This window comes from Hyla sarda, chromosome 3 (genome assembly GCF_029499605.1).
Source record: "Hyla sarda isolate aHylSar1 chromosome 3, aHylSar1.hap1, whole genome shotgun sequence".
In the NCBI taxonomy this organism is placed as follows: domain Eukaryota; kingdom Metazoa; phylum Chordata; class Amphibia; order Anura; family Hylidae; genus Hyla; species Hyla sarda.
Window position 1 is genome coordinate 204,715,275 of NC_079191.1, and position 25,831 is coordinate 204,741,105.

Genomic DNA, 25,831 nt, shown 5'->3' on the forward strand with positions numbered 1-25,831 from the left:
GGATTTTTCCCAGCTTGCAATGCAGCCGAGACCTGACTCACTAGTCAGCTGATGACAGGGAGCCTGTCTGCTTCAATGGGTGGAGGGATCAATCTGCAACTAATGCAACAGCTGTAGGCACCCTGATTGAAAACCACAGTTTTTTTGTTTCAATAGGTGGGGTGGCTGAAGTGTGGGAGGGAGGAAAATGGCATTGTGGGAATTGTAGTAAAAAAAACATAAGTCAAACAGGAAATACAAGTTGACAAAAAGCTAGCCACAGAGTTATGGTAATCTCACAACATAGCCATTTAGCCGCAAGACAAGCGCAGATCCTTCCTAAGCATGTCCATTACTGTCTGCCAGGTACGTACTAAAATCACCTTATGCTGGATAACCCATTTAAGGACACAGGGCGTACCTGTATACCCGTGGGAATTTCTATCAGCAGGCATCCTGTGCCAATGCACAGGGGGGACCTGAGACCCCGTCATGTTGGCAAATTTGCGGCAATTCCGGGTCATACGGGTCTCCGATGACCCAGAAAATAAGGGGGATCGGTGTTGTCCAAGACACCCACGATCCCCCTGAATAGATAGGAGTAAGGTGGCAGGGGTGCCATCCCCCATATCCCTGCTATTGGTCGATCAGAAGCGACCGACCAATAGCAGATCGGGGGGGGGGGGGGGGGTTAAAGTTCGGTTCCTCAATTTTGCCCACCCAAAAGAGTATGGGCAGAACATGGGAACCGACGGTAACCGGTGCCGGAGGTCCACTTACCATTGACGATCGGCGGCGGGCGGCAGAGGACGGCGATGCGGCTCCCTGGTGCGGCGAACCTAAGGAAGCCGGTGAGTAGCTGCTTAGCAATATCTGGAGGGCTACAGTTTTGAGACCACTATACAGTGGTCTCTAAACTGTAGCCCTCCAGATGTTACAAAATTACAACTCCCAGCATGCCCAGACAGCTGTTTGCTGTTCGGGCATGCTGGGATTTGCAGTTTTGCAACAGCTGGAGGGCTACAGTTTGGAGATCACTGTGCAGTGGTCTCTAAACTGTGGCCCTTCAGATCTTGCAAAACTACAACTCCCAGCATGCCCAAACAACAAACAGCTGTCTCAGCATGCTGGGAGATGTAGTTGCTTACCTCCAGCTGTTGCATAACTACATCTCCCAGCATGCCCTTCGGCGATCAGTGCATGCTGGGAGTTGTCGTTTTGCAACAACTGGAGGCACACTGGTTGGAAAATACTGAGTTAGGTAACAGAACCTAACTGAACGTTTTCCAACCAGTGTGCCTCCAGCTGTTGCAAAAGTACAACTCCCAGCATGCACGGTTTGTCAGTGCATGCTGGGAGTTGTAGTTTTGCAACAGCTGGAGGTTTACCCCCCCCCCCCCCTCCATGTGAATGTTTAGGGTACATTCACACGGGCGGGTTTACAGTGAGTTTCCTGCTTAAAGTTTGAGCTGCAACAAATTTTCCTCCGCAGCCCAAACTCCTAGCGGGAAACTCACCGTAAACCCCCGCCTGTGTGAATGTACCCTAAAAACACTGCACTACACTAACACATAATAAAGGGTAAAACACTACATATACACCCCCTTACACTGTCCCACCCAATAAAAATGAAAACGTATCATACGGCAGTGTTCCCAAAACCGAGCCTTCAGCTGTTGCAAAACAACAACTCCCAGCATTTCCGGACAGCCCCTGACTGTCCAGGCATTCTGGGGGGTTAGCAACAGCTGGAGGCACCTTTTTTGGGAATCACTAGCAAAGAATACCCATATGTCCACCCCTATGCAATCCCTAATTTAGTCCTCAAATGCGCATGGCGCTCTCAAACTTCGAAGCCCTGTCGTATTTCAAGGAAACAGTTTAGGTCCACATATGGGGTATTTCCGTACTCGGGAGAAATTGCACTACAAATTTTGGTGGGCTTTTTCTCCTTTTACCCCTTATGAAAAAGAAAAGTTGGGGTCTACACCACCCTGTCAGTGTAAAAAAATTGACACTAACATGCTGGTGTTGCCAAATACTTTTTATTTTCACAAGAGGAAAAAGGAAAAAAAGAGCCCCAAAATTTGTAACACAATTTCTCCTGAGTACGGAAATACCCCATATGTGGGCGTAAAATGCTCTGCGGGCGCACAACAAGGCTCAGGAGTGAGAGTGCACTAAGTACCTTTGAGGCCTAAAATGGTGATTTGCACAGGGGTGGCTGGTTTTACAGCGGTTCTGACATAAACGCAAAAAATAAATACCCACGTGTGAACCCATTTTGGAAACTATACCCCTCACGGAATGTAAGAAGGGGTATAGTGAGCCTTAATACCCTTGGATGGGGAAAAAAATGCTGGTGTAACTAAAATGCTGGTATTACCCTAAATTTTTCATTTTCACAAGGGATGCGGGTGCACTACAATGCTCAGAAGAGAAGGAGCGCCATTTAGGAGAGAAAATGTGTCCGGAATTGAAGGCCACGTGTGTTTACAAAGCCCCCATAGTGCCAGAACAATGGATTCCCCCCCGCCACCACCACCACATGTGATCCCATTTTGGAAACTACACCCCTCATGTAATGTAATAAGGGGTACAGTGAGCATTTACACCCCACAGGTGTCTAACAGATTTTTGGAACAGTGGTCCGTGAAAATGAAAAATTTTATTTTTAATTTGCACAACCCACTGTTCCAAAGATCTGTCAAACGCCGGTGGGGTGTAAATGCTCACTGCACTCCTTATTACATTGAGTGAGGGGTGTAGTTTCCAAAATGGGGTCACATGTGGGGGGGTCCACTGTTTTGGCACCACGGGGGGCTTTGTAAACGCACATGGCCCCTGACTTCCATTCCAAACAAATTCTCTCTCCAAAAGCTCAATGGCGCTCCTCCTCTTCTGAGCATTGTAGTGCGCCAGCAGAGCACTTGACGTCCACACATGGGGTATTTCCATACTCAGAAAAAATTGGGTTACAAATTTTGGGGGGCATTTTCTCCCATAACCCCTTGTAAAAATGTAAAATTTGGGGGAAAAACTGCATTTTAGTGAAATTTTTTTTTCTCATTACACATCCGACTTTAACAAAAAGTCGTCAAACACCTGTGGGGTGTTAAGGCTCACTGTACCCCTTCTTGAGGGGTGTAGTTTCCAAAATAGTAGGCTCGTGTTTTTTTTTTTTTTGCTGTTCTGGCACTATAGGGGCTTCCCAAATGCGACATGCAGCAAAATTTGCTTTCTAAAAGCCAAATGTGACGCCTTCTCTTCTGAGCATTGTAGTTCGCCCGCAGAGCATTTTACATCTTAACATGGGGTATTTCCATACTCAGTAGAGATGGGATTACAATTTATTTTTTTTTTGGGGGGGGGGCAATTTCTCCCATTACCCTTTCTAAAAATGGTAAATTTGGGAAAAATCTGCACTTAAGTGAAATTTTTATTTATTTTATTTACACATCCGACTTTAACGAAAAGTCGTCAACCACCTGTGGGGTGTTAAGGTTCACTGGACTCCTTGTTACGTGCCTTGAGGGGTGTCGTTTCCAAAATAGTATGCCATGTGGGATTTTTTTTTGCTGTTATGCACCATAGGGGCTTCCTAAATGCAACATGCCCCCCAAAAACCATTTCAGCAAAATTCACTCTCCAAGATCCCATTGTCGCTCCTTCCTTTCTGAGCCCTCTACTGTGCCTGTCGAACACTTCACATACACATATGAGGTATTTCCTTACTCAAGAGAAATTGGGTTACAAATTTTGTGGGGCTTTTCTCCTATTACCCCTTGTAAAAATTCTAAAACTGGTTCTACAAGAACATGCAAGTGTTTTCTCCTTCACTTTGCTGCTATTCCTGTGAAACACCTAAAGGGTTAAAACACTTTCTGAATGTCATTTTGAATACTTTGAGGGGCGCAGTTTTTATAATGGGGTCATTTATGGGTATTTCTAATATGAAGACCCTTCAAATACACTTCAAAACTGAACTGGTCCCTGAAAAATTCTGATTTTGAAAATTTTGTGAAAAATTGGAAAATTGCTGCTGAACTTTGAAGCCCTCTGATGTCTTTCAAAATTAAAAACATGTCAACTTTATGATGCAAACATAAAGTAGACATATTGTATATGTGAATCAATACATAATTTATTTGGTTTGTTTATTTTCCTTACAAACAGAGAGCTTCAAAGTTTTTTTTTTCATAATTTTTTTCATAAAATTTTGGCATTTTTAACTAAGAAATGATGCATGTATCGACAAAAATTTACCACCAACATAAAGTAGAATATGTAATGAAAAAACTATCTTGGAATCAGAATGAAAATGAAAAGCATCCCAGAGTTATTAATGCTTAAAGTGATAGTGGTCAGATGTGCAAAAAACGCTCTGGTCCTTAAGGTGAAAATGGGCTTGGTCCTTAACCTCTTCAGGACACAGGGCGTATGGATATGCCCTGCATTCCGAGTCCTTAAGGACACAGGGCGTATCCATACGCCCGTGGGAAATCCGGTCCCCGCCGCTAGACGGAGGGGAGCCGGAGCCGGATGCCTGCTGAAATCGTTGGACAAGGGACAATTTAGCACAGCGATCTGTGGCGGATTCTGGGTCAATCGGATCTCCAGTGACCCGTTGACCCGGAATTACTGCTATTACCCTTTTTTTTTTTTAATTTGCAAAAGTCATGAAACACCTGTGGGGTATTAAGGCTCACTTTATCCCATGTTACATTCCCCAAGGGGTCTAGTTTCCAAAATGGTATGCCATGTGGTTTTTTTTTTTTTTTTTTTTGCTGTTTTGACATGCCCCCCAAAAACCATTTCAGAAAAATGTTCTCACCTAAATCCCCTTGTCGCTCCTTCCCTTCTGAGCCCTCTACTGCGCCCACCGAACACTTTACATAGACATATGAGGTATGTGCTCACTCGAGAGAAATTGGGCTACAAATACAAGTAAAATTTTTCTCCTTTTACCACTTGCAAAAATTCTAAAATTGGGTCTACAATAACGTGTGAGTGTAAAAAATTAAGATTTTGAATTTTCTCCTTCACTTTGCTGCTATTCCTGGGAAACACCTAAAGGGTTAAAACACTGACTGAATGTCATTTTGAATACTTTGGGGGGTGTAGTTTTTACAATGGGGTCATTTATGGGGTATTTCTAATATGAAGACCCTTCAAATCCACTTCAAAACTGAACTGGTCCTTGAAAAATATCGAGTTTGAAAATTTTGTGAAAAATTGGAAAATTACTGCTGAACTTTGAAGCCCTCTGGTGTCTTCCAAAAGTAAAAACACGTCAATTTTATGATGTAAACATAAAGTAGACATATTGTACATGTGAACCAAAAAAAAATTTTTTTGAATATCCATTTTCCTTACAAGCAGAGAGCTTCAAAGTTACAAAAATGCTAAATTTTCAATTTTTTCATCAAATTTGGGGATTTTTCACCAAGAAAGGATGCAAGTTACCACAAAAATGTACCACTATGTTAAAGTAGAATATGTCACGAAAAAACAATCTCGGAATCAGAATGATAACTAAAAGCATCCCAGAGTTATTAATGTTTAAAGTGACAGTGGTCAGATGTGCAAAAAATGCTCTGGTCCTTAAGGTGTAAAATGGCCTGGTCCTTAAGGGGTTAAGGCGTCAAAGGAGAACTCCAGTGGTAAAAAAAAAAAAAAAAATTCAAATCACTTCTATTTAAAAAATCTTTCAGTACTTATCAGCTGATATACTACAGAGACATTTGTGAAGTTCTTTTCTGTCTCACAACTGTCTCTCTACTGACACCTCTGTCCATGTCAGGAACTGTCCAGAGCAGGAGATGTTCTATGGGGATATGATTCTAATCTGGACAGTTCCTGACACTGACAGGGGTGTCAACAGAGAGCACTGTTGTCAGACAGAAAATAAATTCACAAATTTCTCTGTAGTATATAGCAGCTAATAAGTACTGGAAGGATTAAGATTTTTTAATAGAAGTAATTTACAAATCTGTTTAACTTTGAGGCACCAGTTGATTTGAAAATATTTGTTTTCTCCGTGTTTCCACCTGAGTTCCCTTTTACATTAAAATGTATTTAAAAAAAGGAGACATTCATTCATCAAGATATGGGATGACATCACTGGAATCTGCATGAATTGCTAGTCAGATTGTATATACAGTAGTATGGTTACAAGAGTATGCTCTATTCTGGTCCCTGCAATATTGACGCACTTGTATGCATGCATATCATGATTACATTTATCTAAATTGGCATTGGTTATGCACATGGCACTTTAATTATGCTTGAAGTTGCCCTATGCACTTTACTATTGGATGATCATGTCATACATATATGCTGCTTATTGTGCTGCCATGTACCGTATATGCCGGCGTATAAGACGACTGGGAGTATAAGACGACCCCCAACTTTTACAGTTAAAAAAAGCTCCCCCCCACAATAGTCGGCAGCTCCCCCCCACAATAGTAGGCAGCTCTACCCCCCACAATAGTAGGCAGCTCCCCCCCCACAATAGTAGGCAGCTCCCCCCCCCCCACAATAGTAGGCAGCTCCCCCCCCCCCACAATAGTAGGCAGCTCCCCCCACAGACATACAACTTCCAGCCATATAGAGTGTATGGCTGGAGGCTGTATGTCTGTGTACTGCCCCCCACAGTGTTCCGGTCACCGCTCCTCCGGCCCGGGGTCACAATCTACTGCTATGGCCTATGGACCATAGCAGCAGTCCCGGGACCGGAGGAGCGGTGACCGGAACACTGTAGATGACGCGCCACCAGTCACTCACTAGGCCCCGGCCAGCTCTCGTCCTCCTGCGCCTCTATGGTTGTACGCACGGGACATCCCTGACGTCACGTGCGTACAACCATAGAGAGATGGAGAAGCGCAGAAGGACCGGAGGAAGACCGCAGGAGGACCGGAGGAGGACGCGTGGGGGTCGGGGAATGGTTAGTGATCCGCGGACATCCTTATGTTCCGAAAATAATTTTCGGGACACAGGGATGTCCGGCATAGGAATACTTATGATTATCTTCCGGCTCCTGTGTGCGGCTGCAGGCGGGGGCCGGCCAGAGCATGTAAAAACTTAATTCATGTATACTAAAAACCTGGGTGCCTCCAGCTGTTGTGAAACTACAACTACCTGCATGCCCGGACAGCCTTTGTCGCACACAGGAACCGGGAAGATAATCATAAGTATTCCTATGCCGGACCCCAATACGTATAAGACGACCCCCGACTTTTCAGAAGAAAATTCGGGGTTAAAAAGTCATCTTATACGCCGGGATATACGGTATTTATGCATTTAGATTAACCATACTATATATAATCTGACTAATAATTCATGAAGGTTCCAGTGATGTCGCCCCAATTCTTGATGTATAAATTCCTCCTTTTTAATACATACAATTGTTGTAATTTAAATATACCGTTCTCAATAAAGATTTTTATTGTATAAGTTCTATTATATAAGTGACTCCTTTTTCTTTTCTGGTTTACATGGATAAATGCATGGAGTTCACCATACATTTGTCATTTTACTTGCAGGCAGCTACTTCAGTTGCATGCTAGGGGCAAATTGGTCATAATGTCACACCAAACTCCAAAAAACTCTTTTCAAAATTGTGGAAAAATAAGATTGTTTCAAGCATGTAATGCTCCTTTAAACTCACCTGGGGCAAGTAAAAGGTGTGGGCAATAAAAAAAATCACACCTGAAAGCAGATAAAAAGGAGAGAAGTCCACTTAGTCTTTACATTGTGTGTCTGTGTGCGCCACACTAAGTATGGACAACAGAAAGAGGAGAAGAGAACTGTCTGGGGACTTGAGAACCAAAATTGTGGAAAAATATCAACAATCTCAAGGTTACAAGTCCATCTCCAGAGATCTAGATTTGCCTTTGTCCACAGTGCACAACATTATCAAGAAGTTTGCAACCCATGGCACTGTAGATAATCTCCCTGGGTGTGGATGGAAGAGAAAAATTGATAAAAGGTGTCAATGCAGGAAAGTCCGGATGGTGGATAAGCAGCCCCAAAAAAGTTCCAAACATATTCAAGCTGTCCTGCAGGCTCAGGGAGCATCGGTGTCAGTGTGAACAATCCGTCGGCATTTAAATGAAATGAAACGCTATGGCAGGAGACCCAGGAGGACCCCACTGCTGACACAGAGACATAAAAAAAGCAAGACTACATTTTGACAAAATGAACTTAAAGGGGTGCTCCAGTGAAAAACTTTTTTTTAAATCAACTGGTGCCAGAAAATTAAACTGATTTGTAAATTAATAGATAGAGAAAGGTAGTTCGGCACAGCTAGGTTAGTGATCCCTGGGTAGTTAGCACTGTAGCGGCATACACTTTAGAAGCAGGTGGTGCTCAGACTATACGAAAGGTAAATCCAGATATATTTGCAGATATGTAGAAAAAAGTCGGCCACTCACCAATCTTCTTATTTCAGCAAGATTCTTTTATTTAGCACATACTCACAACCATGTTGCCCAGGGAGAAGACATATGATAACAAATCGGGGGGGGGGGGGGGTACCACTGAGAGGCGACAACGCTGTTTCGCACTGAATAAGTGCTTCAACTGGCCTAACACAGAGCCGGAACTGCTCACCTTATATACAGGTGAATAATCACTATCACCTACTTAACACCTTGTGACGTAAACCACCGTGGGAGGGGAAAAGAGGGGAAGGAGTAGATATCTGATTATTTGACACTTATAGCAGTGATATCATTGATCAAAAGCGTACTCTTTACATATTCAAAACCAGACTGAAACATCCACCTTATCATTGAGTCCCAGAACCCCCAGGGCATCAGTTGACAGTATCCAGTGTGTTTCTCTTCTAAGAAGATTCTTCTCTGTCTTGATGCCTGGATGTGCTGTGACTCTTTCGATGCCAGCAAAACGCAGTGTTTCAGGGCTTCCTCCGTGTGTCTCTATTAAATGCGAAATAAATCTGGGTGCGCCTTTCTTTGTGCGCAGGGAGTAGAACTGCTCCCTAATCCTAGCACATAATTGTTTTATGGTTTTTACAATGTAATAGAATCCTCACGGACAGAAGATTATGTACACAAGGTTTTTTGTTTTACAGGTGATCAACTCATTAACTGTGTGGTATACAGGACCAATCCTAAACGATCTTTGGCATAAATTAAACTTGCAAAAATTGCAGTTTTTACATTGGAAGTTCCCTTTTGGGGTTTGTTCACTGAGCCAGTCACTACCTTTCTTTTTCTTGTGGAAATGTAACAGGAAAGCCCAGCAGATCAGCTCCACTTAGCATTACAACCAGGTAGAGAAGACGCGGGGGGGTACTTTATGGAATGTGACACGGCAGATGATCTAGAATTGATCAGCATTAAGACTCTAGAACATTGAATCACATCCCTATCTGAATGCGAAATCACAGTGAGCTCTGTGTTGCAAAAAGAAAAGAATTTCCTCTGTAGTATTAAGCAGCTAAAAAGTACTGGAAGGATTAAGATTTTTTAATAGAAGTAATTTACAAATCTTTTTAACTTTCTGGCACCAGTTGATTTTAAAAAAAAAAGTTTTCCACCGGAGTACCCCTTTAAGTAAGCCAAAATCCTTCTGGGAAAACATCTTGTGGACAGATGAGACCAAGATAGAGCTTTTTGGTAAAGCACATCATTCTACTGTTTACCGAAAACGGAATGAGGCCTACAAAGAAAAGAACACAGTGCCTACAGTAAAATATGGTGGAGGTTCAATGATGTTTTGGGGTTGTTTTTCTGCCTCTGGCACTTGGTTCCTTGAATGTGTGCAAGTTGAAGATGTCCCGTAGAAACAGAAAAGAAGATCCTCGTAGTGGCGCTCACTCGGTGGTCGCTGGCGGCAGCCAGGGGAGGTATGTATAGCCTCAGCAGGCAGTAACCGATACGGACAGATATAATAAAGAAACAAAATATTTTATTAGATAACGGACTACGCGTTGTGAGGGGCAACGCGTAGTCCGTCATCTAATATCTTTTCTGTTTCTACGGGACATCTTCAACTATCCTCCACCGGTCAGAGTTCACCTCCGACACAGGATCACCTTGGGCAGCTCCCGGCTTCTTACCCTGCAATTGGGTGACACGCTCTACTAGGTGTTGTACTCTGCGTACAACACTACCAGGTGAGCACAATCCTGTATGCATCATACCATTGATTCCTATCGGAATAACGGCACAGGTTGCGCCCCCTGTTTGTCTCTCCCTCCTTTTTGTTATATGTTGAATCTGTGAAAGGCATCATGAAATCTGAGGATTACCAACGGATTTTGGGTCGCACTGTACAGCCCAGTGTCAGATAGCTGGGTTTGTGTCTGAGATCTTTCAGCAGGACAATGACCGCAAACATATGTCAAAAAGCACCCAGAAATGGATGGTAACAAAGCTCTGGAGAGTTCTGAAGTGGCCAGCAATGAGTCCAGATCTAAATCCCACTGAACACCTGTGGAGAGACCTTTAAATTTCTGTTGGTTAAAGGCGCCCTTCCAATAAGAGAGACCTGGAGCAGTTTGCAAAGGAAGAGTGGTCCAACATTCTGGCTGAGAGGTGTAAGAAGCTTATTGATGGTTATAGGAAGCTACTGATTTCAGCTATTTTTTCCAAAGGGTGTGCAACCAAATATTAAGTTAAGGGTGCCAATAATTTTGTCCAGACCATTTTGGGAGTTTGGTGTGACATTATGACCTATTTGCTTTTTTTTCTCCCTTTTTTGGTTTAGTTCCAATACACACAAAGGGAATAAACATGTGTATAGCAAAACATGTGTTACTGCAATCCTTTTCTGTGAGAAATCCTTCCTTTTCTAGAAAAATTTCAGAGATACCAACATTTACGGCCATGACTGTATATATATTTCTCTGCTACTAATAAGAATACTATCATTTACATCCATATTGTAATACCAATTTTAGTAAACAAGAAAATAGTATTCTATGACAACATATTCTAGACTACAAATTAGTTAATGTGCAAATCCATGTGAGAGCTCTGCAAAAAACGTATATTGGTATTCACCCACCTTTCAAGACATACTGACATACTGAGTAATATCTAAGGAACAGAGTTGAGAGAAGTTTGTCGGGCTCAACAAACTTTCTGAAAAAGTTTGATTTGCAGCGAACTGGCTCTCCGCGAACTGGCAATGAAATAAGCCCTAACACATGTATAACACTGCCTAAGGGCTCTAAAGCACTGTATAACACTACTAGGGTCACCTAGGAATGTATTTAAGTAGTTTTAAAGATAAGTTAATGTTTAAGTCATGGCAATATGTGGTAACCAATGGTAACAACAGATTTTTTATGCTTTTTCACACTAAAATAAAGGTGCATAAAGTATCACTGCTGCTACCTGTACTGGTTCTTAGACTGCCACCAACATTCTTACTGGCAGAGGACATGGCAAGGGTGCTCTGTCCTCTTCCCCGTCCAAGTCTTAACAATTTTATTACCAGACATATATATTTTTTTTTTTTTATTGAAAAAGATTTGGAGGTTATTGTCATGTTTTGGGGTAAATAGGCACTTACGAAGTAGTGTCGGAGAAACTTTCAGTCAACTTTTATTTTTAGCGCTTTTAATGCATATTTACATTAAACACAGGTAGAAATACTTTATGTCTGATTAACCCCTTAAGGACCAGGCCAATTTTCACTGTAGGACCAGAGCCTTTTTTTGCACATCTGACCACTGTCACTTTAAGAATTAATATCTCTAAAACGCTTTTACCGAATATTCCGATTCTGAGATAGTTTTTTCGTGACATATTCTACTTTATTTTGGTGGTAAATTTTCGTCGTTACTTGCATCCTTTTTTGGTGAAAAATCCCAAAATTTCATGAAAATGTTGAAAATTGTGCATTTTTCTAACTTTGAAGCTCTCTGCTTGTAAGGAAAATGGACATTCCAAATAAATTTTATTTTTATTCACAAATACAATATGTCTATTTTATGTTGGCATCATAAAATGGACATATTTTTACTTTTTGAAAAAATTAGAGGGCTTCAAAGTAGAGCAGCAATTTTCAAAAATGTCATGAAAATTGCAAAATCTGAAGGGACAGATGTTACAGAACTACAACTCCCAGCATGCCTGGGCAGTCTAGGCATGCTGAGAGTTGTAGTTTGGCAACATCTGGAGGGCTACAGTTTGGGCACCACTGTAACAGTGGTCCCCAAACTGTGACCCATCAGATGTTGAAAAACTACAACTCCCAGCATGCCCAGACAGCCTTTGGCTGTCTGGGCATGCTGGGAGTTGCAGTTTGGCCTTCCTAATGGTTGCCACAGTAAAGATCACTTTACTTTCACTTTCATTCCCCTCCCCCCCCCCCCCCCCACGTCGCTTCCCTACCTGAGCCAGGATCCAGCAGTCTCCAGCGACGATCAGCTGTTCCCAGGCATTTATCAAAACCTGTGCAGAGGCAAAGTTGCCCAGTTTCCCATAGCAACCAATCAAATCGCTTCTTTCATTTTTGAGAAAATACACATACCTTGGCCTCCAATGCGAATTTTACATTCACTATAGATACTTTTAATGCATATTTATATTAAGCTCAGATAGAAATACTATATTTAACCCAGAAAACATGTAACTTGGCTTAAAATCCGTATTCCATGTTCGCTATAAATGCTTTTAATGTTTATTTATGTTAAAATACAGGTTAGCCCACTGCTTTGCTCAGCTTGTCTTGTATTTTAATGTGATAGATTTTATGGGCTCATTCTGCAGTAACACTGCTGGAATCTGTAGTGCGCTAACTGGACAGTAATGCAAGGAGGTGACAAAAGGTCACTGTCTGGGATCAGCCCACTGCTCAATGCTTTGCTCAGCTTGCTTTGTATTGTAATGTTTTTATTGTCTCATTCTACAGTGACACTGCTGGGATCTGTTGTGCACCAAGTGGGCACACCAATGTCAGGAGGTGACAGGAAGTCACTGTCTGAGATCAGCCCATTGCTCAATGCTTTCTGAGCTTGATTTCTATTATATTGTCAGCGGTGTGGATTTTTTCTTATTTTTTTTTAAACTACTTGGGACTAAAACAGAGCACACACTACTACTTGTCCCTCATGAAAATCCACTTGTCCTGGTACATAAAATAATTTCAACCAAAATAGTATCTAAATAAGGTCTTAGTTAGGTATTAGTTTATTTATTTAGTTTTTGCACTTTAGTTTTTCATCCTTGCCCTATAACAGCCATAACTCTTATTTCCCCCTACAGGCCCATATATGGCTTGTTTTTGCAGAGCAATTGTACTTCGTAATGACACCTTTTATTTTTCCATAATCATATGCTCTGAAACAAAAAAAATATATATTTGTGAGGTTTTTTAATGCCATTTACCTTGTGGTCAAACTTACATGTTATTTTGATACTTTTGGTCCCCCTGATTACAGCAATACCAAATTTGTTTATTTTCCGTAATGTTTTACTATGTTAAAAAAATATATAACATTATTATTTTTCCGCATAGTGGGCTGTATGAGGGCTCATTTTTTTTGTGCCTTAATCTGCTGCTTGTATTGGTAGCATTTTGGTATTGATTAGACTTTTTTTTTTTGAACACTTTTTACTTTTTTTCTGGGATATGATGTTATAATAAAAACACAATTCTGGGGTTTGTAGTGCTGCTCATGCAAGCCTGGCCGAGCCTGGTAAATTTCCACAAAAGTTCTGCAAGACAATATTCTGCAACAAACAATGTTTACAGTAAAGGAGAACTAATGGGCTTTTACTATACTGGTGGGTTCTTTAATTGCTAATCCACTCATTCGTGACTGTACTTACTGTACTTGCTGTCTGAAGAGTATGTTTGGCTGACAAACCTCAGTTATGACATTTTCTTAACCTTCAGCATATGCGCTTTGCTATATAAACATTTAAACAGTGAATGATTGGAACAATGTATGTTTATGACAGATCTTTAACAATTCTCAATAAATGGATGTTCTACTTACTCTTGTTTTTATAACAAGATGTCAACATGCAGTAAGACATACAGTATATCCCAAGTCCTAAAGGGGTTTTCCAGTTTTCACTGTATAGTGAAACATTCTGAAACTTTTCAATCTACTTTTCTTTTCATTTCCTTAACATTTCAAGATCTGCTTTCTCTCAGCGAACAGATAGGGAAACATGCCCTGGTCATATCTAAATGACACATTCTTGTTGTAAAAAGAAAGAGCTCTGATACACTTAAAGGGGGACATTTATCATTGAGTTTCCCCCTTTTTCTTGTGTATTTTTTATTTTTTGCACAAAAATTTGCACAGTGATTTTCATTTTTTGCGCGTTTTTTTCCCGATGTTCTCTACGTGCTCGTGTACCGTAGAAAGCATAATGCTTTACACACTAATTTACTATTGCGCATTTTTTGTTTAGATATAAAAACTTTGCGCAAAGGCAACAGATTTTACACAAACAAAAAACACCAAGGAGTGCATGTACAAATGTGTCAGACAGTAGAAACTTGAAGGAATGTCTATGTTTGAGCAAAATGTATCAACAAGCTGGCGCATGGTTGATAAATTTTGCACAGACATGCAAAACATAGAAAGCACTGACATGGTTTAAATAATTTCTACCTCACACCGACATTGATAAATCCCCCATTGAGTACCTGTCGTTTCAGGTGACTCTTCAGGATAAGCTTCCCTGTGAATATGAGATGCAGCCTTATTTCAGGCCGTTATATAACTTGTATGTCACGATGCCGGCTGGCAGGTAGTGGATCCTCTGTGCCAGAGAGGGATTGGCGTGGACCGTGCTAGAGGATCGGTTCTAAGTCACTACTGGTTTTCACCAGAGCCCGCCGCAAAGCGGGATGGTCTTGCTGCGGCGGTAGTGACCAGGTCGTATCCCCTAGCAACGGCTCAACCTCTCTGGCTGCTGAAGATAGGCGCGGTACAAGGGAGTAGACAGAAGCAAGGTCGGACGTAGCAGAAGGTCGGGGCAGGCAGCAAGGATCGTAGTCAGGGGCAACGGCAGAAGGTCTGGAATCACAGGCAAGGAACACACAAGGAACGCTTTCACTGGCACTAGGGCAACAAGATCCGGCGAGGGAGTGAAGGGGAAGTGAGGTGATATAGGGAAGTGCACAGGTGTAAACACTAATTGGAACCACTGCACCAATCAGCGGTGCAGTGGCCCTTTAAATCGCAAAGACCCGGCGCGCGCGCGCCCTAGGGAGCGGGGCCGCGCGCGCCGGGACAGAACTGACGGGGAGCGAGTAAGGTACGGGAGCCGGGGTGCGCATCGCGAGCGGGCGCTACCCGCATCGCGAATCGCATCCCGGCCGGAGGTGGTAACGCAGCGCCCCGGGTCCGTGGAACCGACCGGGGCGCTGCAGTGAGGGAAGTGTAGCGAGCGCTCCGGGGAGGAGCGGGGACCCGGAGCGCTCGGCGTAACAGTACCCCCCCCCTTGGGTCTCCCCCTCTTCTTGGGGCCTGAGAACCTGAGGATCAGACTTTTGTCCAGGATATTGTCCTCAGGTTCCCAGGACCTCTCTTCTGGACCACAACCCTCCCAATCCACTAAAAAAAAAGTTCTTCCCCTGACCTTTTTAGAGGCCAAAATCTCTTTAACAGAGAAGATGTCCGAGGAGCCGGAAACAGGAGTGGGAGGAACAGATTTAGGAGAAAAACGGTTGAGGATGAGAGGTTTAAGAAGAGAGACGTGAAAGGCATTAGGGATACGAAGAGAAGGAGGAAGAAGAAGTTTGTAAGAGACAGGATTAATTTGACACAAAACTTTAAAAGGACCAAGATAGCGTGGTCCCAACTTATAGCTCGGGACACGGAAACGGACATATTTAGCGGAGAGCCATACCTTGTCTCCAGGGGAAAAAATGGGAGGAGCTCTTCTTTTCTTATCTGCGAATCTCTTCATGCGAGAAGAAGCCTGTAAGAGAGAATTTTGGGTCTCTTTCCATATGGTGGAAAGATCACGAGAAATTTCATCCACAGCGGGCAGACCAGAGGGCAAGGGGGTAGGGAGGGGGGGAAGAGGGTGACGGCCGTACACCACGAAAAACGGAGATTTGGAGGAAGATTCAGAGATTCTGAAATTATACGAGAATTCGGCCCAAGGTAGAAGATCTGCCCAGTCATCCTGGCGGGAGGAAACAAAATGTCGTAAATAGTCACCCAAGATCTGGTTAATTCTCTCTACTTGTCCATTGGATTGAGGATGGTATGCAGAAGAAAAATTTAATTTAATCTTGAGTTGTTTACAGAGAGCCCTCCAGAATTTAGACACAAATTGGACGCCTCTATCCGAGACGATCTGTGTAGGCAACCCGTGAAGACGAAAAATGTGTACAAAAAATTGTTTAGCCAACTGAGGCGCTGAAGGAAGACCAGGAAGAGGGATGAAATGTGCCATTTTGGAGAATCGATCAACGACCACCCAAATAACAGTGTTGCCATGGGATGGGGGTAAGTCAGTAATAAAATCCATACCAATCAGAGACCAAGGTTGTTCGGGGACAGGTAGAGGATGAAGAAAACCAGCGGGCTTCTGGCGAGGAGTCTTATCCCGGGCACAGATAGTGCAGGCTCGCACAAAGTCCACCACATCAGTCTCTAGAGTCGGCCACCAATAGAAGCGAGAGATGAGTTGCACAGATTTCTTGATGCCCGCATGACCTGCGAGATGGGAGGAGTGACCCCATTTGAGGATCCCAAGGCGTTGGCGTGGAGAAACAAAGGTCTTTCCTGGAGGAGTTTGCCTGATGGAGGCTGGAGAAGTGGAAATCAGGCAGTCAGGAGGAATGATGTGTTGAGGAGAGAGTTCAATTTCAGAGGCATCTGAGGAACGAGAGAGAGCATCGGCCCTAATGTTTTTATCAGCAGGCCGAAAGTGAATTTCAAAATTAAATCGGGCAAAGAACAGAGACCACCTGGCCTGACGAGGATTCAGCCGTTGGGCAGACTGGAGGTAGGAGAGGTTCTTGTGATCGGTGTAAATAATAACTGGAAATCTTGATCCCTCCAGCAGATGCCTCCATTCCTCAAGTGCTAATTTAATGGCTAGAAGCTCTCGATCCCCGATGGAGTAGTTCCTCTCCGCCGGAGAGAAGGTCCTGGAAAAAAAACCACAAGTAACAGCATGCCCGGAAGAGTTTTTTTGTAGAAGGACAGCTCCAGCTCCCACTGAGGAGGCATCAACCTCCAATAGGAAGGGTTTAGATGGGTCAGGTCTGGAGAGCACGGGAGCCGAAGAAAAGGCAGACTTGAGTCGTTTAAAGGCGTCTTCCGCTTGAGGAGGCCAAGACTTGGGATCGGCATTTTTTTTTGTTAAAGCCACAATAGGAGCCACAATGGTAGAAAAATGTGGAATAAATTGCCTGTAATAATTGGCGAACCCCAAAAAACGTTGGATGGCACGGAGTCCGGAGGGGCGTGGCCAATCTAAGACGGCAGAGAGTTTATCTGGGTCCATTTGTAGTCCCTGGCCAGAGACCAAGTATCCTAGAAAAGGAAGAGATTGGCATTCAAACAGACATTTCTCTATTTTGGCATAGAGTTGATTATCACGAAGTCTCTGAAGAACCATACGGACATGCTGGCGGTGTTCTTCAAGATTGGCAGAAAAAATCAGGATATCGTCCAGATATACAACAACACAGGAGTATAGTAGATCACGAAAAATTTCATTAACAAAGTCTTGGAAGACGGCAGGGGCGTTGCATAGACCAAAGGGCATGACCAGATACTCAAAGTGTCCATCTCTGGTGTTAAATGCCGTTTTCCATTCATCCCCCTCTCTGATGCGGATGAGATTATAAGCACCTCTTAAGTCCAGTTTGGTAAAAATATGGGCACCTTGGAGACGATCAAAGAGTTCAGAGATGAGGGGTAGGGGGTAGCGGTTCTTAACCGTGATTTTATTAAGACCGCGGTAGTCAATGCAAGGACGTAGAGAGCCATCTTTTTTGGACACAAAGAAAAATCCGGCTCCGGCAGGAGAGGAGGATTTACGGATAAAGCCCTTTTTTAAATTTTCTTGGACGTATTCAGACATGGCAAGAGTCTCTGGGACGGACAGAGGATAGATTCTGCCCCGGGGTGGAGTAGTGCCCGGGAGGAGGTCAATGGGACAATCATAAGGCCTGTGAGGAGGTAGAGTCTCAGCTTGTTTTTTGCAAAAAACGTCCGCAAAGTCCATATAGGCCTTAGGGAGACCGGTTACATGAGGAAGCACAGGGACACGGCAAGGTTTACTGGGAACCGGTTTTAAGCAGTCCTTGGAACAAGAGGGCCCCCAACTCTTGATCTCCCCAGTGGACCAATCCAGGATTGGGGAATGGAGTTGAAGCCAGGGAAGTCCAAGAAGGATTTCAGAAGTGCAATTGGGGAGGACCAACAGTTCAATCCTCTCGTGATGAGATCCGATGCACATTAGAAGGGGCTCCGTGCGGAAACGTATAGTACAGTCCAATCTTTCATTGTTTACACAATTGATGTAGAGGGGTCTGGCGAGACTGGTCACCGGGATGTTGAACCTGTTGACGAGAGAGGCTAAGATGAAATTTCCTGCAGATCCAGAGTCCAAGAAGGCCACAGCAGAGAAGGAGAAGGCAGAGGCAGACATCCGCACAGGCACAGTAAGACGTGGAGAAGCAGAGTAGACATCAAGGACTGTCTCACCTTTGTGCGGAGTCAGCGGACGTCTTTCCAGGCGGGGAGGACGGATAGGACAATCCTTCAGGAAGTGTTCGGTACTAGCACAGTACAGGCAGAGATTCTCCATGCGGCGTCGTGTCCTCTCTTGGGGTGTCAGGCGAGACCGGTCGACCTGCATAGCCTCCACGGCGGGAGGCACAGGAACAGATTGCAGGGGACCAGAGGAGAGAGGAGCCGGGGAGAAGAAACGCCTCGTGCGAACAGAGTCCATATCCTGGCGGAGCTCCTGACGCCGTTCGGAAAAACGCATGTCAATGCGAGTGGCAAGATGGATGAGTTCATGTAGGTTAGCAGGGATTTCTCGTGCGGCCAGAACATCTTTAATGTTGCTGGATAGGCCTTTTTTAAAGGTCGCGCAGAGTGCCTCATTATTCCAGGATAATTCTGAAGCAAGGGTACGGAACTGTACGGCATACTCGCCAACGGAAGAATTACCCTGGACCAGGTTCAACAGGGCAGTCTCAGCAGAAGAGGCTCGGGCAGGTTCCTCAAAGACACTTCGAATTTCCGAGAAGAAGGAGTGTACAGAGGCAGTGACGGGGTCATTGCGGTCCCAGAGCGGTGTGGCCCAAGCCAGGGCTTTTCCAGACAGCAGGCTGACTACGAAAGCCACCTTAGACCTTTCAGTGGGGAACTGGTCCGACATCATCTCCAAGTGTAATGAACATTGGGAAAGAAAGCCACGGCAAAACTTAGAGTCCCCATCAAATTTATCCGGCAAGGATAGTCGTATTCCAGAAGCGGCCACTCGCTGCGGAGGAGGTACAGGAGCTGGCGGAGGAGATGATTGCTGGAGCTGTGGTAGTAACTGTTGTAGCATAACAGTCAGTTGAGACAGCTGTTGGCCTTGTTGCGCAATCTGTTGTGACTGCTGGGCGACCACCGTGGTGAGGTCAGCGACAACTGGCAGAGGAACTTCAGCGGGATCCATGGCCGGATCTACTGTCACGATGCCGGCTGGCAGGTAGTGGATCCTCTGTGCCAGAGAGGGATTGGCGTGGACCGTGCTAGAGGATCGGTTCTAAGTCACTACTGGTTTTCACCAGAGCCCGCCGCAAAGCGGGATGGTCTTGCTGCGGCGGTAGTGACCAGGTCGTATCCCCTAGCAACGGCTCAACCTCTCTGGCTGCTGAAGATAGGCGCGGTACAAGGGAGTAGACAGAAGCAAGGTCGGACGTAGCAGAAGGTCGGGGCAGGCAGCAAGGATCGTAGTCAGGGGCAACGGCAGAAGGTCTGGAATCACAGGCAAGGAACACACAAGGAACGCTTTCACTGGCACTAGGGCAACAAGATCCGGCGAGGGAGTGAAGGGGAAGTGAGGTGATATAGGGAAGTGCACAGGTGTAAACACTAATTGGAACCACTGCACCAATCAGCGGTGCAGTGGCCCTTTAAATCGCAAAGACCCGGCGCGCGCGCGCCCTAGGGAGCGGGGCCGCGCGCGCCGGGACAGAACTGACGGGGAGCGAGTAAGGTACGGGAGCCGGGGTGCGCATCGCGAGCGGGCGCTACCCGCATCGCGAATCGCATCCCGGCCGGAGGTGGTAACGCAGCGCCCCGGGTCCGTGGAACCGACCGGGGCGCTGCAGTGAGGGAAGTGTAGCGAGCGCTCCGGGGAGGAGCGGGGACCCGGAGCGCTCGGCGTAACATTGTATATATCATTTTCAGCAGATTTCTGCTCTGCAGGCTTCATCTCTAATTTCCAGTTCACCCAGAGATAGTGGGCAGAGCCTAACACTTATGGTGACTGCACACATACACACACAGTAGGGGATCCTGCACTTCTAAGTCGTTGTGCCCAACCTAAACTGCAGCAGCAGCCTGTAAGGAATGAAGAATGAGCAGTCTAAACTGTGTATAGAGCCCTGGGTTAAGATAACTTACTTATAGGCTTGTCTCTTGCTGTCTTACTGCAGCCTGTGTATGGCCACAGGCAACCCCTTCCATCTTCCTCCTCCTCCATAGACAAGTATTGCTTGTAAGTTTATACCTGCCAGAGCCACAAGACAAACCCATAGCAGACCAAGACCAAGACAAAACTTAGCTGAGTTTCAGAGAGGAAGACAGTCTATCACCTGGGTTCTCAACCTGGAGTACGCGTACCCACTGTATGGGACAGAGGGGGACAGTATGGGACGGAGGGGGACAGTATGCAACGGAGGGGGACTGTATGGGACGGAGGGGGGATGTATGGGACGGAGGGGGGGGATGTATGGGACGGAGGGGAGGATGTATGGGACGGAGGGGGGGGGATGTATGGGACGGAGGGGGGGGATGTATGGGACGGAGCACAAGGCATCAAGATGGAGGGGGAGAGAGATAATGGCGGAGGGGGGATGGGGAGTAATAAAGCACAAGGCATTAAAATGTAATGCCTTGTGCTTTATTTCTCCCCATCCCCCCTCCGCTATTATCCCTCTCCACTTCCATCTCAATCCCCTTGCGCCATTCCCCCGTCCTATGATCCCCTTTTGCCATATCAGATAATAATGGCACAAGGGGATTAATATGGAGGGGGGAAAATGGCAAAGGGGATCAGAGGGAGGTGGGATGACACAAGGGGATTAAGATGTAAAGGAGGTATAATCAACCCCCCCCCCCACCTCCATATTAATCCCCTTGTGCCATTATTATCCGATATGGCAAAAGGGGATGAGAGGAGGGGGGAATAATGATGCAAGGGGATAAAGATGGAGGGGGAATAATGGCACAAGGGGATTAATATGGAGGGGGGAGGGCTGATTATCCCCCCCCCTCCCCCATCTCCTTGTGTTACCATCTCCCCTCCATCTTAATCCCCTTGTGTTATTATCCCTCCTCCATCTTAATCTTTGCCTCCTGCTGTTTCCTAGCAACAACTCCCAGCATGCACAGCCAAAGGGCATGCTGGGAGTTGTAGTTTTGCAACAGCTGGAGGCACAACATGCCCTTTGGCTGTTGTAGTTATGTAGTTATGAAAAATTGTGCCTCCAGCTGTTGGATAACTACACCTCTCACCATGATTGGACAATCAAAGGCATGCTGGGAGCTGTAGTAGTGTGCCTCCAGCTGTTGCAAAACTACAACGCCCAGCGTGCCCTTTGGCTATCAGTGCATGCTGAGAGTTGTAGTTTTGGAACAGCTGAAGGCACACTGGTTGTGAAACACAGAGTTTGTTACCTAACTCAGTGTTTTTCAAGCAGTGTGCCTCCAGCTGTTGCAAAACTACAACTTCCAGCATGAATTGACAGACCATTAATGCTGGGAGTTGTAGTTTTGCAACATCTGGAGGCACACTGGTTGCAAAACACTGAGTTAAGTAACAAACTCTCAGTCTTTTGCAGCCAGTGTGCCTCCAGCTATTGCATGACTACAAGTCCCAGCATGCCCTTCGGCTGTTACTGCATGCTAAGAGTTGTAGTTTTTGCAACAGCCGAAGGCACTCTGGTTGCAAAACACTGAGAGTGTGTTACCTAACTCAGTGTTTCACAACCAGTGTGCCTCCAGCTGTTGCAATCTACAACTCCCAGCATGCACTATGGCTGTTCATGCATGCTGGGGGTTGTAGTTTTGCAACAGCTGGAGGCACACTGGTTGCGAAACACTGAGTTAAGTAACACTCAGTGTTCTGCAACCAGTGTACCTACAGCTGTTGCATAACTACAACCCCTCCAGCATGCACACACAGCCAAAGGGCATGCTGGGAATTGTAGTTTTGCAACAGCTGGAGGCTGGGGATTTACAGCGAGTTTCTCGCTGCAAGTTTGAGATGCAGCAAATTTTCTGCTGCAGCTCAAACTCCCAGCGGAAAACTCCCTGTGAATCCCCGCCTGTGTGAATGTACCCTAAAAACCTTACAGTACATTACACTAACACATAATAACATAATAAAAAGTAAAAAAAACACTACATATACACACTCCCCAATAAAAATGAAAATGTCTGGTACGGCAGTGTTTCCAAAATGGAGCCTCCAGTTGTAGCAAAACAAAAACTCCCAGTATTGCCGGACAGTCATTGACTGTCTAGGCATGCTGGGAGTTTTGCAACAGCTGGAGGCACCCTGTTTGGGAATCACTGATGTTGAATACTGCTATGTCCACCCCTATGCAAATCTCTAATTAAGACCTCAAATGCGCATGGTGCTCTCTCACTTCGGAACCCTGTCGTATTTCAAGGCAATAGTTTAGGGTCACATATGGGGTATTTCTGTACTCGGGAGAAATTGCCTAACAAATTTTGGAGGGATTTTTCTCCTTTCACCTTTTATGAATAGGTAAAGTTGGGGTCTACTCCAGCATGTTATTGTAATAAAATTAAATTTTTTACACTAACATGCTGGTGTTGCCCCATACTTTTCATTTTCACAAGAAGTAAAAGGGAAAAAAAGAACCACAAAATTTGTAACGCAATATCTCTTGAGTATGGAAATACCCCATATATGGACGTAAAATGCTCTGCGGGCGCACAACAAAGCTCAGGAGTGAGAGCGCCATGTACATTTGAGGTGATTTGCACAGAGGTGGCTGATCGTTACAGTTACATGTGTGACCACATTTTGGAAACTACACCCCTCATGGAACGTAACAATGGGTATAGTGAGCCTTAACACCCCACAGGTGTTTGAAAAGTTTTCGTTAAATTTGGCCGTGAAAATAAATTTTTTTTATTTTTCACTAAAATGCTGGTGTTATCCCAATTTTTTTATTTTCACAAGTGGTAATAGGGAAAAGCCCCCCATAATTTGTAACACCATTACTTCTGAGTATGGAAATACCCCATGTGTGGATATAAAGTGCTCAGCTGGCGCTCTACAGGGCTCAGAAGAGAAGGAGCACCATTGGGCAAGTGAGAATTCGGCTGGAATTGAAGGCCATGTTCATTTACAAAGCCCCCATGGTACCAGAACAGCGGATCCCCCCCCTACCACGTGACCCCCCTTTTGGAAACTACACCCCTCACGGAATGTAATTAGAGGTGCAGTGAGCATTTACGCCCCACCAGTGTCTGACAGATTTTTGGAACAGTGGTCCATGAAAATGAGAAAATGTATACTTCATTTGCACAGCTCACTGTTCCAAAAGTCTGTCAAACAGCAGTGGGGTGTAAATGCTCACTGCACCCATTATTACATTCTGTGAGGGGTGTAGTTTCCGAAATAAGGTCACATGTGGGGGGGTCCACTGTTCTGGCACCATGGGAGTTTTGTAAACGCACATGGCCTTCGACTTGAATTCCAGCAAATTCTCTCTCCAAAAGTCCAATGGCACTCCTTCTCTTCTGAGCATTGTAGTGCACCCGCAGAGAACTTTACATCCACACATGGGGTATTTCCACACTCAGAAGAAACGGGGTGACACTTTTTGGGGTGCATTTTCTCCTATTACCTCTTGTAAAAATTGTCAATTTAGGGAGAAAAATGCATTTTTGTGGAAAAAAAACATTTTCATATCCGAGTTTAACGTAAAGTCGTCAAACACCTGTGGGGTGTTAAGGCTCACTGTACCCATTGTTATGTTCCCTGAGGGGTGTAGTTTCCAATATAGTATGCCATGTGTGTTTTTTATTTTTTTGCTGTTCTGGCATCATAGGGGCTTCCTAAATGCGACATGCCCCCCAAAAACCATTTCAGCAAAATTTGCTTTCCAAAAGCCAAATGTAACTCCTTCTCTTCTGAGCACTGTAGTGAACCCGCAATGCACTTGATGTCCACACATGGGCTCTTTCCATACTCAGAAGAGATGGGGTTACAAATTTTGGGGGGCATCTTCTGCTATTACCCCCAAAAAACATTTCAGAAAAACTCACCCTCCAAAATCCCATTGTCGCTCCTTCCCTTCTGAGCCCTCTAGTGCACCCACAGAGCACTTTACATACACATATGAGGTATTTCCTTACTCAAGAGAAATGGGGTAATACATTTTAGGGAGATTTCTCTCCTTTTACCTCTTGTAAAAATTGGAAAACTGGGTCTACAAGAACATGCGAGTGTAAAAAATGAAGATTTTGAATTTTCTCCTTCACTTTGCTGCTATTCCTGTGAAACACCTAAAGGGTTAACACACTTTCGGAATGTCATTTTGAATACTTTGAGGGGTGCAGTTTTTATAATGGGGTCATTTATGGGGTATTTCTAATATGAAGGCCTTTCAAATCCACTTCAAAACTGAACTGGTCCCTGAAAAATTCCGACCACAGTGCTCTCTGCTGACACCTCTGTCCATTTTAGGAACTGTCCAGAGCAGCATATGCTTCTCCTGCACTGTACATCTCCTAAAATGGACAGAGGTGTCAGCAGAGAGCACTGTGGTTGTGACAGAAGAATTTTCTCTGTAGAGTGATCTTTACTGCTGCCTTCTAGGAGTTGCCAAACTACAACTCCCAGTATGCCACTGTGTAGTGGTCTCTAAACTGTGGTCCTCCAGATGTTGCAAAACTACAACTTTCCGCATGCACTGACTGTCTGGGCATGCTGGGAGTTGTAGTTTTGCAACATCTGAAGTGGCACAGTTTGGAGACCACTATACAGTGGTCTCCAAACTGTAGCCATCCAGATGTTGCAAAACTACAATTCCCAGCATGCCCAGACAGTCAGGGATGCTAGTGCGTGTAGTTCTGCAATATCTGGCCCTTCATATGTTGCAGAACTACAACTCCCAGCATGCCTGGACAGTCTTAGCATGCTTGGAGTTGTAGTTTTGCAACATCTGGAGGGCTACAGTTTGGAGACCACTACTTAGCGGTCTCAAAACTGTTCTTCCCCAGTTGTTGCATAACTACAACTCCTAGCATGCCCAGACTGTTCAGGCATGCTGGGAGTTGTAGTTCTGCAACATCAAAAGGGCCAGATATTGCGGAACTACACGCCAGGCATCCCTGACTGTCTGGGCATGCTGGGATTTTTATAGTTTTGCAACAGCTGGAGGCACACTAGTTGGGAAACACTGAGCTAGAGTCTGTTTCCTAACTCAGCTATTCCAACCCATGTGCCCCCAGCTGTTGCAAAACTACAACTCCCAGAGTGCTCTGACAGACCGTACATGCTGGGAGTTGTAGTTTTGCAATAGCTGGAGGCACACGGGTTGGAATCACTGAGCTAGAGTCTGTTTCCTAATTCAGTAGTTCCCCACCAGTGTTCCAAAACAGCTGTTCAAAAACTACAAC

The 25,831-nt window shown here is 44.8% G+C and overlaps 1 protein-coding gene across 9 annotated transcripts in view; it reads right to left on the reverse strand.

The window, feature by feature from the left end:
• Positions 1-25,831, reverse strand: part of FILIP1 (filamin A interacting protein 1) — a 256,599-nt gene that overhangs the window by 214,040 nt on the left and 16,728 nt on the right. For 4 of the 9 annotated variants that reach the window (XR_008891252.1, XM_056565900.1, XM_056565898.1 and 1 more), the window contains exon 2: positions 12,351-12,410. The exons of 3 other annotated variants lie outside the window; for them this stretch is intronic. Coding sequence is in view for 3 of the 6 variants with exons in the window: in XM_056565900.1 (XP_056421875.1) it covers positions 12,351-12,410 (60 nt within the window). In the remaining 3 variants the exon portion in view is untranslated. Of the gene's footprint in view, positions 1-12,350; positions 12,411-20,572; positions 20,677-25,831 lie in introns of those variants that run through there. 2 more of the 9 variants (XM_056565907.1, XM_056565906.1) reach the window with 2 other exon arrangements.